Source organism: Pseudopodoces humilis, chromosome 17, assembly GCF_049639895.1.
Source record: "Pseudopodoces humilis isolate 2021_Gansu_Grassland_sample_001 chromosome 17, ASM4963989v1, whole genome shotgun sequence".
In the NCBI taxonomy this organism is placed as follows: domain Eukaryota; kingdom Metazoa; phylum Chordata; class Aves; order Passeriformes; family Paridae; genus Pseudopodoces; species Pseudopodoces humilis.
In genome coordinates, this window is record NC_142216.1 from 7050242 (window position 1) to 7066608 (window position 16367).

General features: G+C 42.4%; 1 protein-coding gene across 4 annotated transcripts; it reads right to left on the reverse strand.

The window, feature by feature from the left end:
- Positions 1-209: 209 nt before the first annotated feature.
- On the reverse strand, positions 210-15252 carry RUFY1 (RUN and FYVE domain containing 1). Of its 4 annotated transcripts, none has more exons than XM_005523548.2 (18): positions 14956-15252; positions 10170-10343; positions 9740-9857; positions 8994-9095; positions 8561-8684; positions 8091-8149; positions 7310-7375; positions 6638-6707; positions 6084-6185; positions 5527-5643; positions 5047-5214; positions 4208-4305; positions 3656-3775; positions 2740-2869; positions 2234-2328; positions 1759-1807; positions 1525-1602; positions 210-945 (listed from the first exon to the last, which is right to left on the reverse strand). In XM_005523548.2, exons 1-18 carry the CDS (start codon positions 15221-15223, stop codon positions 802-804), a joined length of 2082 nt encoding a protein of 693 aa, XP_005523605.1. In that variant the 5' UTR covers positions 15224-15252; the 3' UTR covers positions 210-801. The 4 variants fall into 4 exon arrangements, with proteins under 4 accessions (XP_005523605.1, XP_087919804.1, XP_014108478.1 ...); XM_088063678.1 differs by lacking the exon at positions 14956-15252 and adding an exon at positions 13351-13375; XM_014253003.2 differs by lacking the exon at positions 14956-15252 and adding an exon at positions 11055-11170.
- Between the last annotated feature and the right edge of the window lie 1115 nt (positions 15253-16367).

The window sequence follows — 16367 nt, forward strand, 5'->3', positions numbered from 1 at the left end:
CACTGCCATTTTTTTTCTGGAAAAGGGCAAAAGCAGTTCCAGCTGCAGGGCAGTGGCTTCATCTGGTACCTTCCAGGAATACCACAGCATTGGTCAGGCATCCCAGACACGTTCTGGTACCTTTAGCTTAAACCTTGGATATGCCTGGCTGGACAAGAACATTCTCTTCTAGGATCTGTGACTGATGGATGTTAAAAATTAGAACTTGCTTTCAGTTTTTGCAAAAGACTTTATTGTGTAACTACTGCACTGTGGTCACAGCGACTTCCAGAACAAGTATAACGTGCAGCTTTTGACTCCGCAGTGAACTGAAGGCACATTCATTGACACTCTACTTATAAAGCTTTCTATAGCCAATTCATAAATTGACCTTCTCCTCTCTGGCTGACTAGAGCAAATACAAAACTGTACATGAGACAGGGGAGCACACAGGAGCACCTACAGTGAAGGTAAAGAAATTAAGTTCATGTACAGAGAGACAATGATATCTACAGGGATCAAATAAATGTAGAAATACCATATACAAATTTTAATACAAATACCTATAAAAATCAGAAAAATGAATCTTAGTTTCAAATAGAACTCTTGGGGAAATTACAGTTGATATAAGCTTCTTAATTATTTCAGTTGGAGAAGCATTAGCTTGCACAGTCCCTACAAATTAATTTACACTGCTCTTACAGTGGAAATTATTAGACCAGCCAGTCCAGTCTGCTGCACAGAAGACACCTGCAATTCAGAATTAAAAAAATAATGGCTACTTTCCAATGTTAAAGTGGCTCAGTCAAGGGCAGTAGAGCCTTAGGAGGAGTTAGAGGAGCACTGCTGGAGAAGTAATGTGTGACAATTATCACAGACACGGACGGGTTTCGGGTACGATGGCAGCGCGAGTTCATTACTGGAACAACTGTTGCAGAAGATGTCCCCGCAGTTTCTGCAGTGGTGCTACAAAAACAGAGTCAGAATGAGCACAGCTGCCTAAAAACGGCATCCGGAAGAAAGAAGTCAGGCCTTGGGAACTGTGTCCGAGTCCACTTCCAATAAGCCCAGCCCTCCCAGCAGCACTTCCTTCTGCGCAGGGCCTAGTGCAGGGCGCGATCGCGGCCCTCCCTCCGCTACCAGGAGCTGCACCCGCCGCGGCTCGGGGACAGCCAGGAGCAGGAGAGGGGCCGGAGCGGGCGGGCCTGGCCGCGGAGGGAGGGCGGCGTCCCGGGGACAGCCTGCGCTGGGATGGGTTGCGCTGGCCCGCCCCGCCCTGCTCCCCCGCACCGCGGGCCGGGCACCGAGCAGCGTCTGCTCTGCCGGGAAATGAGCCTGAACACAGCCACAGCAGCTCTCCGAGAGCACCGAAGCAGGGGGCTGTATTACTTTTTGGGTGGCAAATGCCAAATTATTTCCTATGTATTTATCATGCCAACAAGATTCAGAATTGGAAGAGTTTCAGTCTTCCCTAGCAAGGGTATGCAACAGCACCCTTTTTGTTTTCCATGGATTATTTAAAAATAATCTGCTGAACAACATTACCTTCCTTCTTGAGATGGAGAATTCCTTTTTACATTGCTTGCAGTGGGTTGCTTCATCATCCTTCAGCCATGTATGACCCTGGAAAATTGTATTGAAAACCACACTGGAGATACAAATAAACTTATAGGCATTCTACCACTGTTGTTGGTATTTTTCAAAAGCCACCTTTTAACCAGGGTGAAATCTGAAGGTGTTAAATTCATATGCTTAGTCAAAATATCCATGAGAGAGTACCTTTAGTGCTTTATTTACTTCTTTAATGTCTTCCATCTTCAGCTTCGATCTGGAAAAAAAAATATACCCTGCATGACTTTTTATTTTGTTGTGTTTGGTTTTCCCTGCCATTCCACTGTCAAGCCACTGAACCCCAACCCCCAAGGAGCTCCCTGTTACCCCTCTGAACCACTCACTGGGAAACTTTGTCAACTCAGAGTTTGCCCCTTTATCAGTATAAACAGAAAAACATAGGAAAAGCAGTTTCAGTGTAAGAACTAAACATTTCCTTTAATGTTTCCTCTCAGCCAGCTCACTCTGACAAGATCCTCCCTCACTTTTATTTCATGGCTCTTTAGTTTCTCATACATAGCAGTTGCCTCCTAAAATTCTCACATCAATTGATTTTTTTAAGTGAATGAGGTTTAAAATTCTTGGTATTAGTCTGATACTCCAGCTTATGCCATTTACAGGAGTTCTGTTCTGTAGAACTTACTGGCTGAGATGAAGACCCATTTCTTGAAGAGCCTGCTCCTGCTCCTCACGGACCTTCTTCAGCTGCTGCTTCTCATCTTGCAGTTTTCTCAGTTCCTATAAAATCAAGCACAAAATCAAGTTTTTGTGCACTGTTTGACCTATAACCTCAATCAGTCTACTCAAGCAATTCACAAGAATCAGCTTCTTTGCAAATCCCCTTATTTCTAAGGTTTGATTTTTAAAATTACATGGGTGAGCTACCCACAGGTTCTGCACAAACAATGGAATCATTTAACCATATTTACCAAGAAAAGGAACATTTTCAGGCTTTGAATATCCTTCAACATAGCTAGAACATGGCAGTCCTGTGCCAACACAGGAGCACACAGACAGATACAGGTGCACAATTGTGTCCTCAGAAACTGCTCCATACATGCCAGCAAATCCTCTTCAGGTTAACAAGAATGTTCATGCTTAAAAAATAAATCTCATTCAGTTGTTCTGAATGCTTGAAACTGTGCATACCTTTTTCAGTCCTTCCATCTGTTGCAATTCTGTTTTAAGCAGCGTGGTTGCATCCTTCTCTTGGTGCAGTTCTTTTTGCAAAGTTTGTCTCTGTTCCTTTTCAGATTTTAATTCCTTTTCCAGAGTTGAGCTATTTAAAAATAATTCATTCTAAAAAAACCCTATAGCAGAAGAATATCCTATAGCACTTAAGGATAGCAACAGCGTGAGAAGTAGAAGTCTTGTCCAAAGAGGGCAAAACTAGAATGGTATTCTGGGAAAGGAAAGAGCAAGCAGCAGACATCAAAAATGTTAACACTGTTTAACATATGTTAACATTTTCAGGTCACAGAAAACAAACAGCAATGAAGGGCTAGAAGAAAAACAACCAAACAACCAAAAGACCCCCAAAGAAACCAATCCCCATGAATAAATATTTCACTACCTGTGTTTAGACTGTCATGTTTAAAAGGCACACTCTACCCTGAAGTCTGAACAGTGAAAGAAGCTTTTTATATGGGTATTAGAAATCTTTAGAGGATTAACATTCCCTAAGAACACACCTACAAGTCCCTTCAAAAATCCCAATTCCTTTGGATGACAGTCAGTTCCATGCTCAGCCTACAAGTGTGACCATACGTATCTCCTGGTTTATTAAAAAAACAATTTAAAGTTCCATTGCTAGTTGGAATGGGAGGATTTTTGCTGCCACTCTGTGCTCTAAATTAGACATTCTGAAAAAAACATGTCAAAAGCCTCATGCTAACTTTGCACTGTACAGAATGCTTTGCTTCCCTGGGTCCTGCATATGTCTGGCAATGCTGAAGCCAACAGAATTTCAAACTCACCCCCTCCTTAGACCTGAACATAAAAGGAGTAGAAAACACTTCATAAAGAAATGGAAAAGGGAAGAAAAACACCTGCTCAGATTAAATACCATTTGCTGTCCAGCTGGGCCATCTGCTGCCGACACGAGTCGAGCCTCCCAGCCAGCTCCTGCTTCATCTTATTGCACCGCTCCTCTGCCGCCTGCCTGGCCTTCTCTGCCTGCTGCAGCCTACACGGGAAGGAACACAGACATTTGTTTTCAAGTCACTCCTTCCCTGCACCCTCTCACCCTCTTCTTTTAGAGTTACCACAGGGATCTTTATAAAATCTTGAACTGAAAATACTAGTGGAGGAAAAAAAAAGACTTTCAAAAGCAGTTGTTTCTGGAAAAAAAACAAAAGCAAAGCCACACTGGTTCTTAAAGTGAAGTTAACATGTTTTCCAACAGCCTGCTTATGGAAAGAGCTTCCAGTGGGTCAGTTATGGATATGTTTGCCTGGGAAGAGAAAACAGCAGGCACAGAGGGATGAAGAGGAGTAAGTAAAAAAGCTCATGCTGGCACACAGGCCCAAATGTCTATGGGGCATATGGAAGGTCATCCTGTAAAGGTTTATACTGGCTACTGACTTCAATGTTGACTTTCTAATCTTGCAATTATTACCTCTCTTCCATTTGTTTCATAGAGGACATCATCTCATTTGTTTTTCCTTCAAAAGAGGATATTGCTTCTGTTTTCTGTTGTAATGAACACTCTGCATTCTGTAGGAAACAGTGAACAGTGTTTAAAGTCTACCACCAGCTAAAGAATGTTCAGCTTGCTAGAGGCCATGCCTGGGTCTGACTGGAATGTGCAAACAAAACGCTGATCGATAATGCCAGAGCAGATATTGCTCCAAACGTTTTGTTACAACCTCAGAAAAAACCCAAACCACCTTAATTAAGTTTTGACCTATGAGATCAGCTGCAAGACAAAAATGTTCTCATCAGAAAAAAGCCTGAAGAAACAAAATGAGATTAAATTGACAGGGCAAGAATACCAGTGATGATTTGAATGTAACAACTGTACTCAGTGGGCATGGAACCAGGAAGCAAAAAAATCCCCAAATAAATACTGCTTTCAAAAGCAAAGGCACACCACAGCACTGGGTTTTCACTGACTTGCAAGTGTCTGGGAAGGAGGCAAAGAGCTGGATAGAAAAAGCCTGAAGAGCCATCAAGAAATAGGCCATAAAAATTGAGAGAAATCCCCTCTGGATTTCTGGAACCAGGTGTGGGAGAGGAAGGCTTGCTGAACTCTTACTTCATGCGTGGAGAGGCTAGTTATACTTTTGTTTCCTTAATAGAAACAAGCTCTGTATACTTTTTGTGAGCACTGCTATACCATAGCTTCCTTGTAGAAATGCCTATCATACAGTTTTGTTCAACTGAAAAAAATGATGTAAAACTACAACCCACCCAATGAGAAACCCCACAAAACCATCCCCAGCCCCCTGTGCATACCTGGGATTTGTGAAACATCTGCAAGTTAATGGCCTTCACTTCTTCTAACTGTTGGCGAAGGGCAACTAAAGTGTCTTGTTTTTCATGAGTATCTTTTTCCAGAAGTTTCATGGCAATTTCCATTTCTGTTTTCATTCCAATTTGTAGCTCCAACTCTTTCTCTAATTCCTTACAAAGAGATTTCCTAGTTACTGCTACGCAGCCATAGGTCAGGGATAAAATCCAGATAACCCCATTCACAAACTGTGTCTGTGCTATAATAATGCCAGTGGTTTCTTAAAAAGGCCTTTTATTTCCAACATGCCAAAAGCCCCAATTCCCAGCACCTTACAGACATCGTTAATGGCTAATGCCCAGCATCTTGCTTGCAATTGCTTTATGAATTCTGAACTGCAAAAGGTGCACAACTGTCATCTTGTATTTGTAATGTTACAGCAGGCTGAATCCTTCACTTCACTTTCTATAGTTATGTTTCCTTACCAGCCTGATTTTTTTTTCTTCTTTCAACTGCTTCCAAACGTCACTGTACATTTCATCGAGACCTTGGCGTGACTGCTTGTAAGTATCCAATTCTACTTTTGTATCCTCTTTTGTTACCTACAAGAAACATCAGCCATTTAAGATCACAAAGTATTTAAAGTATCTCTTTAATTCTTGTGTGTAACACAGTATTTCAACGTGCTATTTCAAGCAAAATCCTACTGTTCTACAATCAATGACCTGGCAAACATTAATAAGCTGAAATCTCAAAGATACAGTAGTGATAAAAATACTTTAATCTTTTACACTTTTTACTTTAATACTTCTAATCCTTTGAATTTGTTCTTCCTTCTGCAAGTGTATTTTTGGGTGTGTAGTAAAGAAAAGTAAAATCTAATGCCTGAGCATACAACACCCAAACCCAGTGATCTGCTTAGCAACGTGCTCAACTGTGCTGAGCATTCCAGTGCACAGAGGGCTTGGGAGAACTCACTACAGCTGATCAAGAGAGATTACTTATTTAAAGGATCCTCATCATCTCTAAATAGGTGTCCCACCTCTACACTTTTTTCACTCCGTTCACGAATTAATTCATTCTGTTGTTTTAGCTGCTGCTGCTCTTCCTGAAGGGATCCAATTCGGTCAGTAGCTGCTGCAAGCTGTATGAAGAGAAAAGATCTATATTTAATCACTGTGCAATCATGCAGCATCTGGAGCAATTTTGAAGTCAGTAGCTCAGTCTCTGCAGCAGCTGTGCTGCTCACTTCCCATTTTGCTCTCCCCAGGAGCTGCCTGACCCTTCTGCAGCCATACCCACTGTCAGCCAAAATTAATGTACCCACCAACATCTGTTCACCAAGTTCTGCTTCACACCCTCTTCAATTCTTTTAAATTATTAACTGGGAAAAGAAATGCACCATAGTGTAAAAGACTAAAATCCACCCTGGATCTGTGGTATGAACTAGAAGTCCCACCAACCCATGCCAGTCCCTTCAGTCCCCACAGCTCACCAGTATCTACTCAAATATTTTAGGTGTAAGGTATAGTCTTAGGGAGTTTTGTCTCTGATGGAGAAGAGCTGTGAGAAATACTTAACAGACCAGATACAAACCTCTTCCTGGAGTTTTGAATTGGTCTTTTCTAAACAGTCTATTTTGTTCTGGAGATCTGCAACCGTGCAACTGCAGCAAGGAAGAGAGATGCATAAAAATAATAAATGAAGTGTTAATGTTCAGCTTTTACTCCTATCCTTAACATTATTTTTACGATCTTGCATTTGTTAACAATGAAGTACTTTGGTGAGCTGGGGTAAAACTCTGAGGAAGAACAACTGCCCCTCTCAAGCACTGAGAGCACCATGTCCTTCTGCTGGCAGCCCTGTTCTGGCTTAGCTTTTGCAGTCGTAACACCTCTCCTGCTCAAGAGGGTAAGGGAGGCCTGCTCCTCCTACTGAGCAACCTATAGAGGAAGAGTAGAGACTCTTCTTCTAAGCAATGAATTTCCAGATGCACTTGTAATAGTTTCTCTTGAAAAACATAGCTCCAAAATGTTCTGTTAATCACTCTCAAAAAAGTAAACTATTACACACATTTGCTTTCTGCATTGCATGTACCTGCAGAAGAACAGGACTACAAAATAAAACAAAGATTTTTGGGAAGTAATCAGAAAAGGCATTTCAATATCAAACAAAAATCTACAAGACTGGCAGCAGAGACACTCAAAGCCATGCTGGAAAAGCTAAACAGGACAAGTGTTTGTATATGAGAATAGATGAAAATGCCACCTTAGATGCCGGTTCAGTTCTTCCACATAATGCTTCTGGTCAAGGACAGCTGTAATCCCTCCATCTCTAGTTGTAAAAGTGAGAATTTATTAATTGAGAAGAAACTCCTTCATTCTAAAGTGTTATTCTGTACTACGGCTTTCAGCATAGACCTGCAAACAGAGCTAAAACCTTTTATCCTTTCCTTATAAAAGTACTTGTGTCGGAGCTGGATCAGAAGCACCACGGAGGGGAAGCAGCTGCTTCTCAGCAGCTCCACAGTGATGTGCTCTGAAGTGACAGAAGCACATAAAATATGAAGATCCCTTCATTTGCTACAGATCTTAGAAGACCTTAGACGACCTGATCTGTGCTGCTAAGTGCAGTCTCAAATCTAATATTTCACTTAAAATTACATTTGTTCCTCCATAACTGATATCTCCCACAAAGACAGCTACTTAGTTGAGAAGGTTTCTGAGACTGTGCTTAGAAACAAAAACAGGGAGCTGGCAAAGGGTGACTTCAAGAATCACGTCTTCTAAAACCACAATCTAATATTTTGTGTACTTTTAATTTGGTCCCAGCTCAAAACTCAAACTCTCCAAATTGCTGTTAAAACTACCACAAATTCAGTCTCTGAAAGACACTACTTTTGTTTAGGTAACAAAATCTGGTTTGGGTTCTCTTTTTTGGATGAGTAATAGTTTGAAATCTCCAGCACTCCCATCCTCCCACAGACTGTCTGACAGGATTGTTCTACAAAAACTGTAATGATTTAGAATTATTAATTCACCATACATACTGTTTGTCATCAGTGTCCTGTGTTTCCTTAAGGTACAAGGAAAAATCAATCACTCCAACCTGAAAAATATATTTAAGATATTAACACACCTTCACACTGCAATTATGTGTAGAAGCAGGCATATACTGTATATTTGGAAAATGATAAAAATCTGAAGTTCAGATTTAGAGTGACAAATAATACCTATATTCTTTCTAGCTGATGCAAACATGCAAGCTAGGATTTGTCATAAAAGCATCAAAGTAACCATATTATGTGTGACCAGTTTCCTTGCAGTTATTAATTGTGGCAATATTTTCATAAACTGTTACTTATGTACTTTCTTTTAATGCACTGAGGGAAATACAAGAAGCTTCAATACAGGCCATGCTGGAAAGAAATCTGGACCCATCTCAGTAAAGTATTTATAGATGTACTTAATTCTACTAGAATCTTATACCAACTGATCCTATTAAAGCTTTAATCTTCACCTGGGAGTCCAAGTCTTCTCCTTTCAAGCAGAGGTTTGCATCAATAACATTCAGTCCAACCAGCAGACCCACAATAACTGCTCCTTCCTCCTCCATCATCAGTGCATCAGGTTCATAAAATTCACTGGAACAAACAGTATAAGGCATCACTTCACATCAAACAATTGTAATGGCACTTCCATCACTGAAATCATATAAACAATAATTCAGCCTTAACAAAACACAGCTGAGTTCTCACTCATTTATTGCATAAGGCAGAAGATTTGTAACTGTCTCAGAAAATACTCTGCAAGTTCCTTTGTACATTCACTGCAAAAACAATTAACCACTTGCTCCTCTGCTGGCTGCAAGAACACAATTAATGACTCTCACTGGAGCCACAGGAGGTGTCAGTGATTCAGCAATATTCAGGAATACATGTCTGTGCCATTACCTTAACAGATGCTTATGGTCCAGGAGTACTTTGAGATAATCTGCCAGTTTCTTTTGCATGAGTGCTAGATAAAGCCAAGCCCTCCCTCTGCCCACAGCAGTCCTAAAATGAAAAGTTGCATGTTTTAGTAAACCCAAGGTATTTTATTAACTTGATTTGTGCAATTCAAAATTCTCAGTTTACAAAGTGAGGGGAAGGACATTATTTACTAAAAAACAACAACAAATCTCTGGGGAAATGAACTATTGTCTCCAGAACACAAGAACGTTTAAGTACTTTCCATTCTTCAGGGAAAGTAATATTGTCAAATCTTCTTAATTTGAAAAACCACACATATTGTCAACTACCACCATAACTCAACCATTAATACATCCTAGTATCAAAATCAAGTCTATTTCAATCATCCTGAATTACTCAAACCAAATACTATCAGCGCACACACAAAATGACATAAAATCATGAAAGTGGGGGAAAGAAGAGAGAAAAAAATACCTAGGAAGACTTTAATTATTTTTAGCAAGTTTATAAAAGTGTCCAAATGCTGTTTTCAATCTGACAGCATTGTTTGAGTCAAAAACTCTGAATATTTTGAGATATCCTCCTTATCTCTTGAAGTCAATGCCTCCTACACGCCCTATTTTTTTACTTTGGGAACAAGAGCTTGTTAAGGAAGCCAAGAGACTACATGAAGGATTCCTTTTCCCAGTAGTATGAGCAAAATGCATCATCCCCAACAATTAACTTACTTCAATTCTGGCAGATTTTTAACACTAGTTGCTATATCTGATGCTTCAGGACAAAGTTTTTCCACTAGCTCCAAAGGACCAAAAAACGATTTGTTCTGTCCAATAAAAGTCTTCTTCACTAAAGGGAGCATACAGAGAGGTTTGTGAGGAAAGAGGTAGGCTTCCAACTCCAGAATTTTTGACAAATTTTACTTTGTTGCTTTGTCTTACCAGCTTATAACGTGTCTGCAGAAAGGGGGCATTAAAAATACCGACAGTTTAGGAGGCACAAAATACAGGATGTGCAAGGGTAACCACATATCTGTAATACAGACTAGCATTGTATGTTTATAGAATTAATAATGTAATTCAGAAGTCAAGCTGAAGCCACAGCAGGACATGACAGAGACGCCCTGACCTGCCTCTCCTCAGCCTGGCAGCCAGTGCCCACCTTTGAGCCCGTGCTTGAGGCAATGCTCCAGCACCACGAAGAACTGCTGCAGTGGTGGGAAGTCAGAGTCCAGGGTCCGGCCCAGGCTCAGGGCTGACTGAATGAGGATTTTGATGCTGAGCTTCATCATGTTCATGAGGTTGGCACGCTCCTCCATGGTGTGACACCGTGTACCTGGGGGCACATGGGTGGGGAAAGGAAAGCTGCTTTACAATCACAGAATCAATTAGGCTGGAAAAGACCTGAGATCATCGAGTCCAATGTATGATCAAACTAGGCCAGGGCACTGAGTACCAGATCCAGTTTTTCTTTAAACAACTATGGGGACAGTGGCTCCACCACCTCCTTGGGCTGCCCATTCCAATGTATAATCACCCTTTCTGTGAAGAAATTCTTCCTAATATCCAACCTAAACCTTCCCTGGTGCAACTTACGATATCCTGTGGTTTTATACTGGTTGCCTGGGAGAAGAGACCGACACCCACCTGCCTACAGCCTCCTGTCAGGGACTTGCAGAGAAAAGGCCACCCCTGAGCCTCCTTTTCTTCAGACTAAACACACCCAGCTCCCTCAGCCGCTCCTTATAGGATTTGCGCTCCAGAACCTTCCCCAGCTCTTCTATGGGCCCGCTGCAGCCCCTCAATGCCCTTCCTGAATTGACGGGCCCCGAACTGATCACAGCACTCGAGGTGCGGCCTCCCCAGCGCCGAGTACCTGGGGAGAATCTGCACGGAGACGCTGCGCAGCATTTAAAGACCCCTCGCCGCGATGCCCCTGCTGGGCCTCCATCCTGCGGCGGGGACGAGCTGGGTAAACCCCCCCTCAGCGCCGCGCCCGGCCCCCGGGGTGGGACACGGCCCCAGCCCAGGCCCGCGGGGTCCCTACCTGAGGGCGGGGCCGGGCCGGGGGCCGCGGGCTGAGGGGCCCGGGCCCGCCGCGTTACCACGGCTACAGCGCGCGCGGCGGGGGCGGGCCGGCCGCCATCTTAGAGCAGTGTGAGGGGCGCGGGGCGGGCTCGGCCCGGTCGGGGCGTGTTGCAAAATGTGGAATATGTACAGATTTACTTAAGAAAGGATGCTTTTCGGTGTTTGTATAATTTCAAGCCTAAGCAACGATAAGGGTGCTTTAACCCGTGAAACATCAGCTAAGGAGCAAGCTGTCGGTAGAACTGCCTTGTTAAGGTTTAGGGCTGGACATGCTTCAGTGACCCCAGGCCTAGGGGAGGTTAATAAAAAGATGTAGCATTGATAGGGGACTCAAAGGATGCAGAATTTATGTGCCGCGAGGACGGCCTGAAGCTGAGTCATGAGAGGTTTAGGATGCAATCAGGAAAAGATTCTTCATCCAGAAGGTGACTGGGCGCTGGAATGGGCTCCTCGTGGAAATGGTAACAACACCAAACCTGACAGAGCTGAAGGAGCACTTGTGCAACCCTTTCAGACACATGGTGTGACTCTTGGGGATGGTTCTGTACAGGGCTAGGAGCTGGACTCAATGATCCTGGTGGATCCCTTCCAACCCAGCATATTCTATGATTTTATGATGTTTGGCAGAACCCCCAAGATAAGGAAGAAACTCATAAAACCAACACAGCAACTGTGCTCAATCAGCTCTGGCTGGGCAGAAGGTATTTCTGGCAGGGGCAGATTGTGACCACCGACCCAAGAAACACACTGACAGAACAAATAGACTGAGCATGCAGACTAACGAGCATGAGAAGCAAGGGTATCACTGACCATCAGAAGACAGAATTGTAATTAATAAGAGAACTAGGGAATTTGTAGCCAATGAACATTAATGCCCGTGAACATTAATGCCTAAATAGTGAAAAGTTTTGTTAGTCATGCTGGCTTTGTGGATTTGCCACCCAGCCCCTTTTCTGTGCAAAACCATAAATAAATCAAATTCCTCCACTCTGTGCATGGATTGGTCTCTTGCAGACCAAGTGAAAGAACCTGTTTTGGAACAACAGGGGGAGTGGGACCAGGACTTGGACCAGCTCCTTTGCTCCTTAAGGCACCTACAGGCTCTGACAGGAGCTGCCAACCACAGCCCAGTGGCCACCAAAATCCCATTTTAAGCCACTGCTGTTCCAGTAGGAGTCTCGCTGTCACCTGTGGGTCACACACAGCCACACTCTGCAGAAACAGCAGCGGCAGAAGCCTCAGCCCTGTGTCAGTCACACTCAAGATGGTTAACAATGTTTTTAAGATCGTGCAAAAGTCTCTCTGGGATTTTCCTTTTTGTGCACACAATTTTAATTTAGGGTTAAAAATGAGCAAAACTCCTCCTTGTGTCAGAAGAAGGAAAACAGAGTAATTCTAATCTAACTGACCTCAATAACCTCAACACACAAAACGCTGTCATCTCTGCAGGCTACTCTATAGTTCATAGTATATATACTAGATACACTATATACAATAGTATATATAGTATATTATATATATACAAATATATAGAAGGAGTACACTGTTTATTGTCTACAACCAATGGAGGCCTCAAAACTGTATATGTGTTCATAACATGTATTGACATGAGGCTGAGGATTAAAAGCACAGTTATATTTAGAATTTCGATCAGGTATTGTCAGGTTATACCTTAGGAACAGAAAAAAACTGCTTAAACAGAAAATCAGTGAGGTTTTTTGGGTGTTTCAAAGCAATGCTAACCATTCTGATGGTTTTTTTTAATTTGAATTTTTACTTACCAGAAATACTTTGCCTCTATAGCTTGGTCAAGATACACATATTACCCACAAGACTTAAAAAAATAAAATACCATGAATGAAATGCTCTTTATAAACACAATTTCAAACGAAGAAGTGTCTTATTATCAGTTTGCATTAAGTTAAATAATTACTTGAACAATATTTTTCAGACTGCTGCAAATTTACACAGTCAAGTACATCCTTTGCAAAACTGTGCAGGTTCATACATGCAAAATAAACAGGTATTAGACACACTACCTAAGCCAAGCATCAAAGATTAGGAATCAGGTTACCCCAGTGCAAAAGACCACAGATGTGATGCTGCAATCTTTAAGAATGCAGTCACATGGTTTTGTGTCTTATTCAACTCAAGAGATTTGTTTCAACATCGTTTTGAAGACACATGCCTTGTTTACTGTAATTATTCAGCACACTTTGAAGTCAGAAAACACTGAAGCACAAAGGAAAGCTCACAGTTCTCCATCCCTTGGTCTTTGGGACTGCAAGTCTTTCTTGATTCGTTTTCTCTAGTTTTGAAGCTTCTGACCTCTCTGCAAGGCAGGATACAATTTCCTCAGTGGCAAACACTGGTTTTAGGATAGGTTTTATGTGTTTAGAACATGCGATCAACAGATCTGAAGTAGTAGAAAGAGGTTATAAAATCTCTGGTAAAAGGTTTCAGCAGGCAACAAGCTCCAAGTTTTCCACTTGTGGAAAGGTCTTGCAGGCCTTAGCTTATTTTTTAAACATACATGCTTTAAATTATATTTAAGTGCTTGGTCAAAGGTAAATAATATTGAACAGGTAGAACAGGTGCCTTAGTGCCTGTTCACATTTCATGTACAAGTTATTAACTGATTTTTCATACAGAATTTTCCATAAAACTCATCAACATATTATCCAAATCCTTTGAACAATGTGGGAAGGTTGTGATGTGTTCCTTTACTTTACAAGGAAGAAGCTGAAAGATTATGGTAAAAGTCCCATTAAATGTGGGAGCTTCATTTCAGGTAAGAGAATATTTTATTCACTGCCCATTGCCAAATGTTATTTCCAATTACATCTATCCCCACAGCATTATTCCAAAAGCAAAGAAAAAACCCTGGGATATACTGCACTTTGTCAGGTTAGATCCCAGGTGTGCAAGATGAGCACTTGGGAAACAAGCCTGCAAGAAGTTTAGTGTGAGACTTTGAGATGCAGATAAAGAAAATAATCTTTTTCAGGACAATTAATCTTTAACTCTGACTACGCAACATTGAGGAATTTTCACAAAAAATGAAGAAATCCATCAGCAGTAACACTGCCCCATGCTGTCCCAACTCAACTCCATGGAACTTCCCTTTGAATACTCAGCACCATTAAAAACGAAAAGGTCAGCACCAAACAGAGCAAAGCTGAGCTCCAGTGCTCCAGAACAACTGTCACCAGTCTGAAACTCTGGAGTGCAAGGCTCCAGGCCCAGTTTCTGCTGCATTTGAATGGGTTTGGGTTTTTTCCCACATTATGAATATTGCTGAGATTTATTTTCCATATGATTCAACTGAAGCCATTTTAATTCAGTTCTGAGAGACCTGTTCCACAAATCTGTAGGGCTGCTAGATCCACAAATGCCAATGTCGAACAAAGCAAGCTGTGGTTAAACTGAAGGCATTTTTAGTGTAGTTAAAAAGTAACTTATAACAAATCTGTATCTGTTTGCTTGTCTAGTCTCTGACATGAAAGGTACAGCGAATTCCTTCTCGGAACCAGCAGCACGCGAGGGAGGATATGGAATTTTGAGAGATCCCTCAGTGCAGCCAGGCTGCTGGAGCTTTAAGGATAAGGAGAAAAGGCAGCAAATAAAACAAAAGTGAATTTCTCCAAATATAAGAGTTTAGGTTTCTTCTGGTTACAATGCATTTCTTAAGGTCTACATGTGTCGCTTGTTTAATTTTACTTCAATACAAATCTGCAGCATCTTAAAAAAGGAAATTCAAAGTAACACCCATGCACCACTGACACGACCCAGCAGCACTTACGGGAGCGAACTCATTTGCGCACCACAAAAGCGAGTTTACTAAAGAAGCGGAGCCGTACTTGTCTTTGCCGGGCTGTCACTGCTGCCGGGCTTGGACACCAATCCCACCAGGGATGCGGACTTCAGGGCGCTGCCATAGCTCAGCGCCAAGTTTTCCGAGGCTTTCCTGGCCAGAGACAAGATCGGAGCAGACCATCGCGCTTCCTCCGGTTTCGCCTTCTCCTCGTTCCTCAGCTCAGCCGCGTCAGGGAGTTGTTTTTTATCAATAATCTCAAAGTCTTCCTCCTTTCCCGCGGCGGGCGCAGCGCGGCGCTCCCCGGCAGCCATCTTGGACGGGTCACATGACCGCGGGCCGGGGCGAGGGAGCGGCCCCCGGCCCGGGTGAGAACCGGGGGGGCTCCGGGAACCGGGACAGGAACCGGGACAGAACCGGGAACGTGGGCAGGTCCCGGGACCAGGGCAGATCCCGGGACCAGGGCAGGTCCCGGAGACAGCGTGAAGCACCTGCAGCCAGAGGCAGAGCTGCAAGACAGGCCCGACCAGGACTGAGCACTTCGCTTGGTGTTCAGAGTTAAAGGGCGTGGTAGATGAAGAAAGAGTTTACCTTTGAATAAGTTAGGAAAGGAACAAGAAGTAAAGGTTTTTACTGCTATCTGTGTCCCCGGACATAATTAAAATAAAAAATTAATGTGTTTTGATGTCTCCTATTTACACAGTTAAATTGTGGCGGCTTAACGAGATCTCTTATTACTCTGCCTGTGAATCAAGTGGAGGGTTGGAATGACAGCTGGACTGCTGTGGAAAGGGCTTGTCCTCGTCACTGACATGAAAACACAACTACTCAGTAAAACCACTTCTTTAATGTGTATGGGCTGGGTTTAACAGGAAGATCTATCATGAAGGGGAACTGAAATTACCCCAGTATGAAAATCTGATCTTGCTGTCTGCCTCAAATATTGATGTAGCCTACTGATGTATGAACTGCTTTTCCATCCAGCAGCTGCATGTGCTTGAGATATGTCACTCGTTCAGTCACGAGGTAGCAGATGCTGAGTATGAGTGTTCTGTGCTACATAGAGGAAAATCTTTTGGGTGGTGTGTGTGGGTTTTTTTGTTTGTTTGTTTTTGTTTTGTTTGTTTTGCTTTGTTTGTTTTTAAGAAATAGGAGAAGGAGGATAGAACAGGAGAGTTGAAGGTCAATTTCCTTAGTCTTGCAGCAATATAAATCTTCAGGTCTATGTATATTTTTTCACCCTAATATAGGCTACTTTATGATCAGTTCTTGCCTTCTTAGACACTGACAATTTAACAACTTGTGTTACACAAAGCACATGAAAGCTCTTATATTTTTGTTGAGAATTCAGAGATCAGCAGCCTCTCATTCAGCTATGATTCAGATGAGCTAAGTATAGACTTTAAGCTACTTTTGCTAAGGCTGCTAGAGATAAGTTCTGCTCCATCTTGTGGACTC

Coding starts and splice junctions, on each gene's coding strand:
- RUFY1 (XM_005523548.2), bottom strand. CDS start 15,223: ATGGCTGCCGGGGAGCGCCGCGCTGCGCCCGCCGCGGGAAAGGAGGAA. Junction 10,344..14,955: donor TGACAGCCCGGCAAAGACAA/GTACGGCTCCGC, acceptor ATGTGCCCCCAG/GTACACGGTGTCACACCATG. Junction 1,603..1,758: donor AAGTAAATAAAGCACTAAAG/GTACTCTCTCAT, acceptor ACAATTTTCCAG/GGTCATACATGGCTGAAGGA.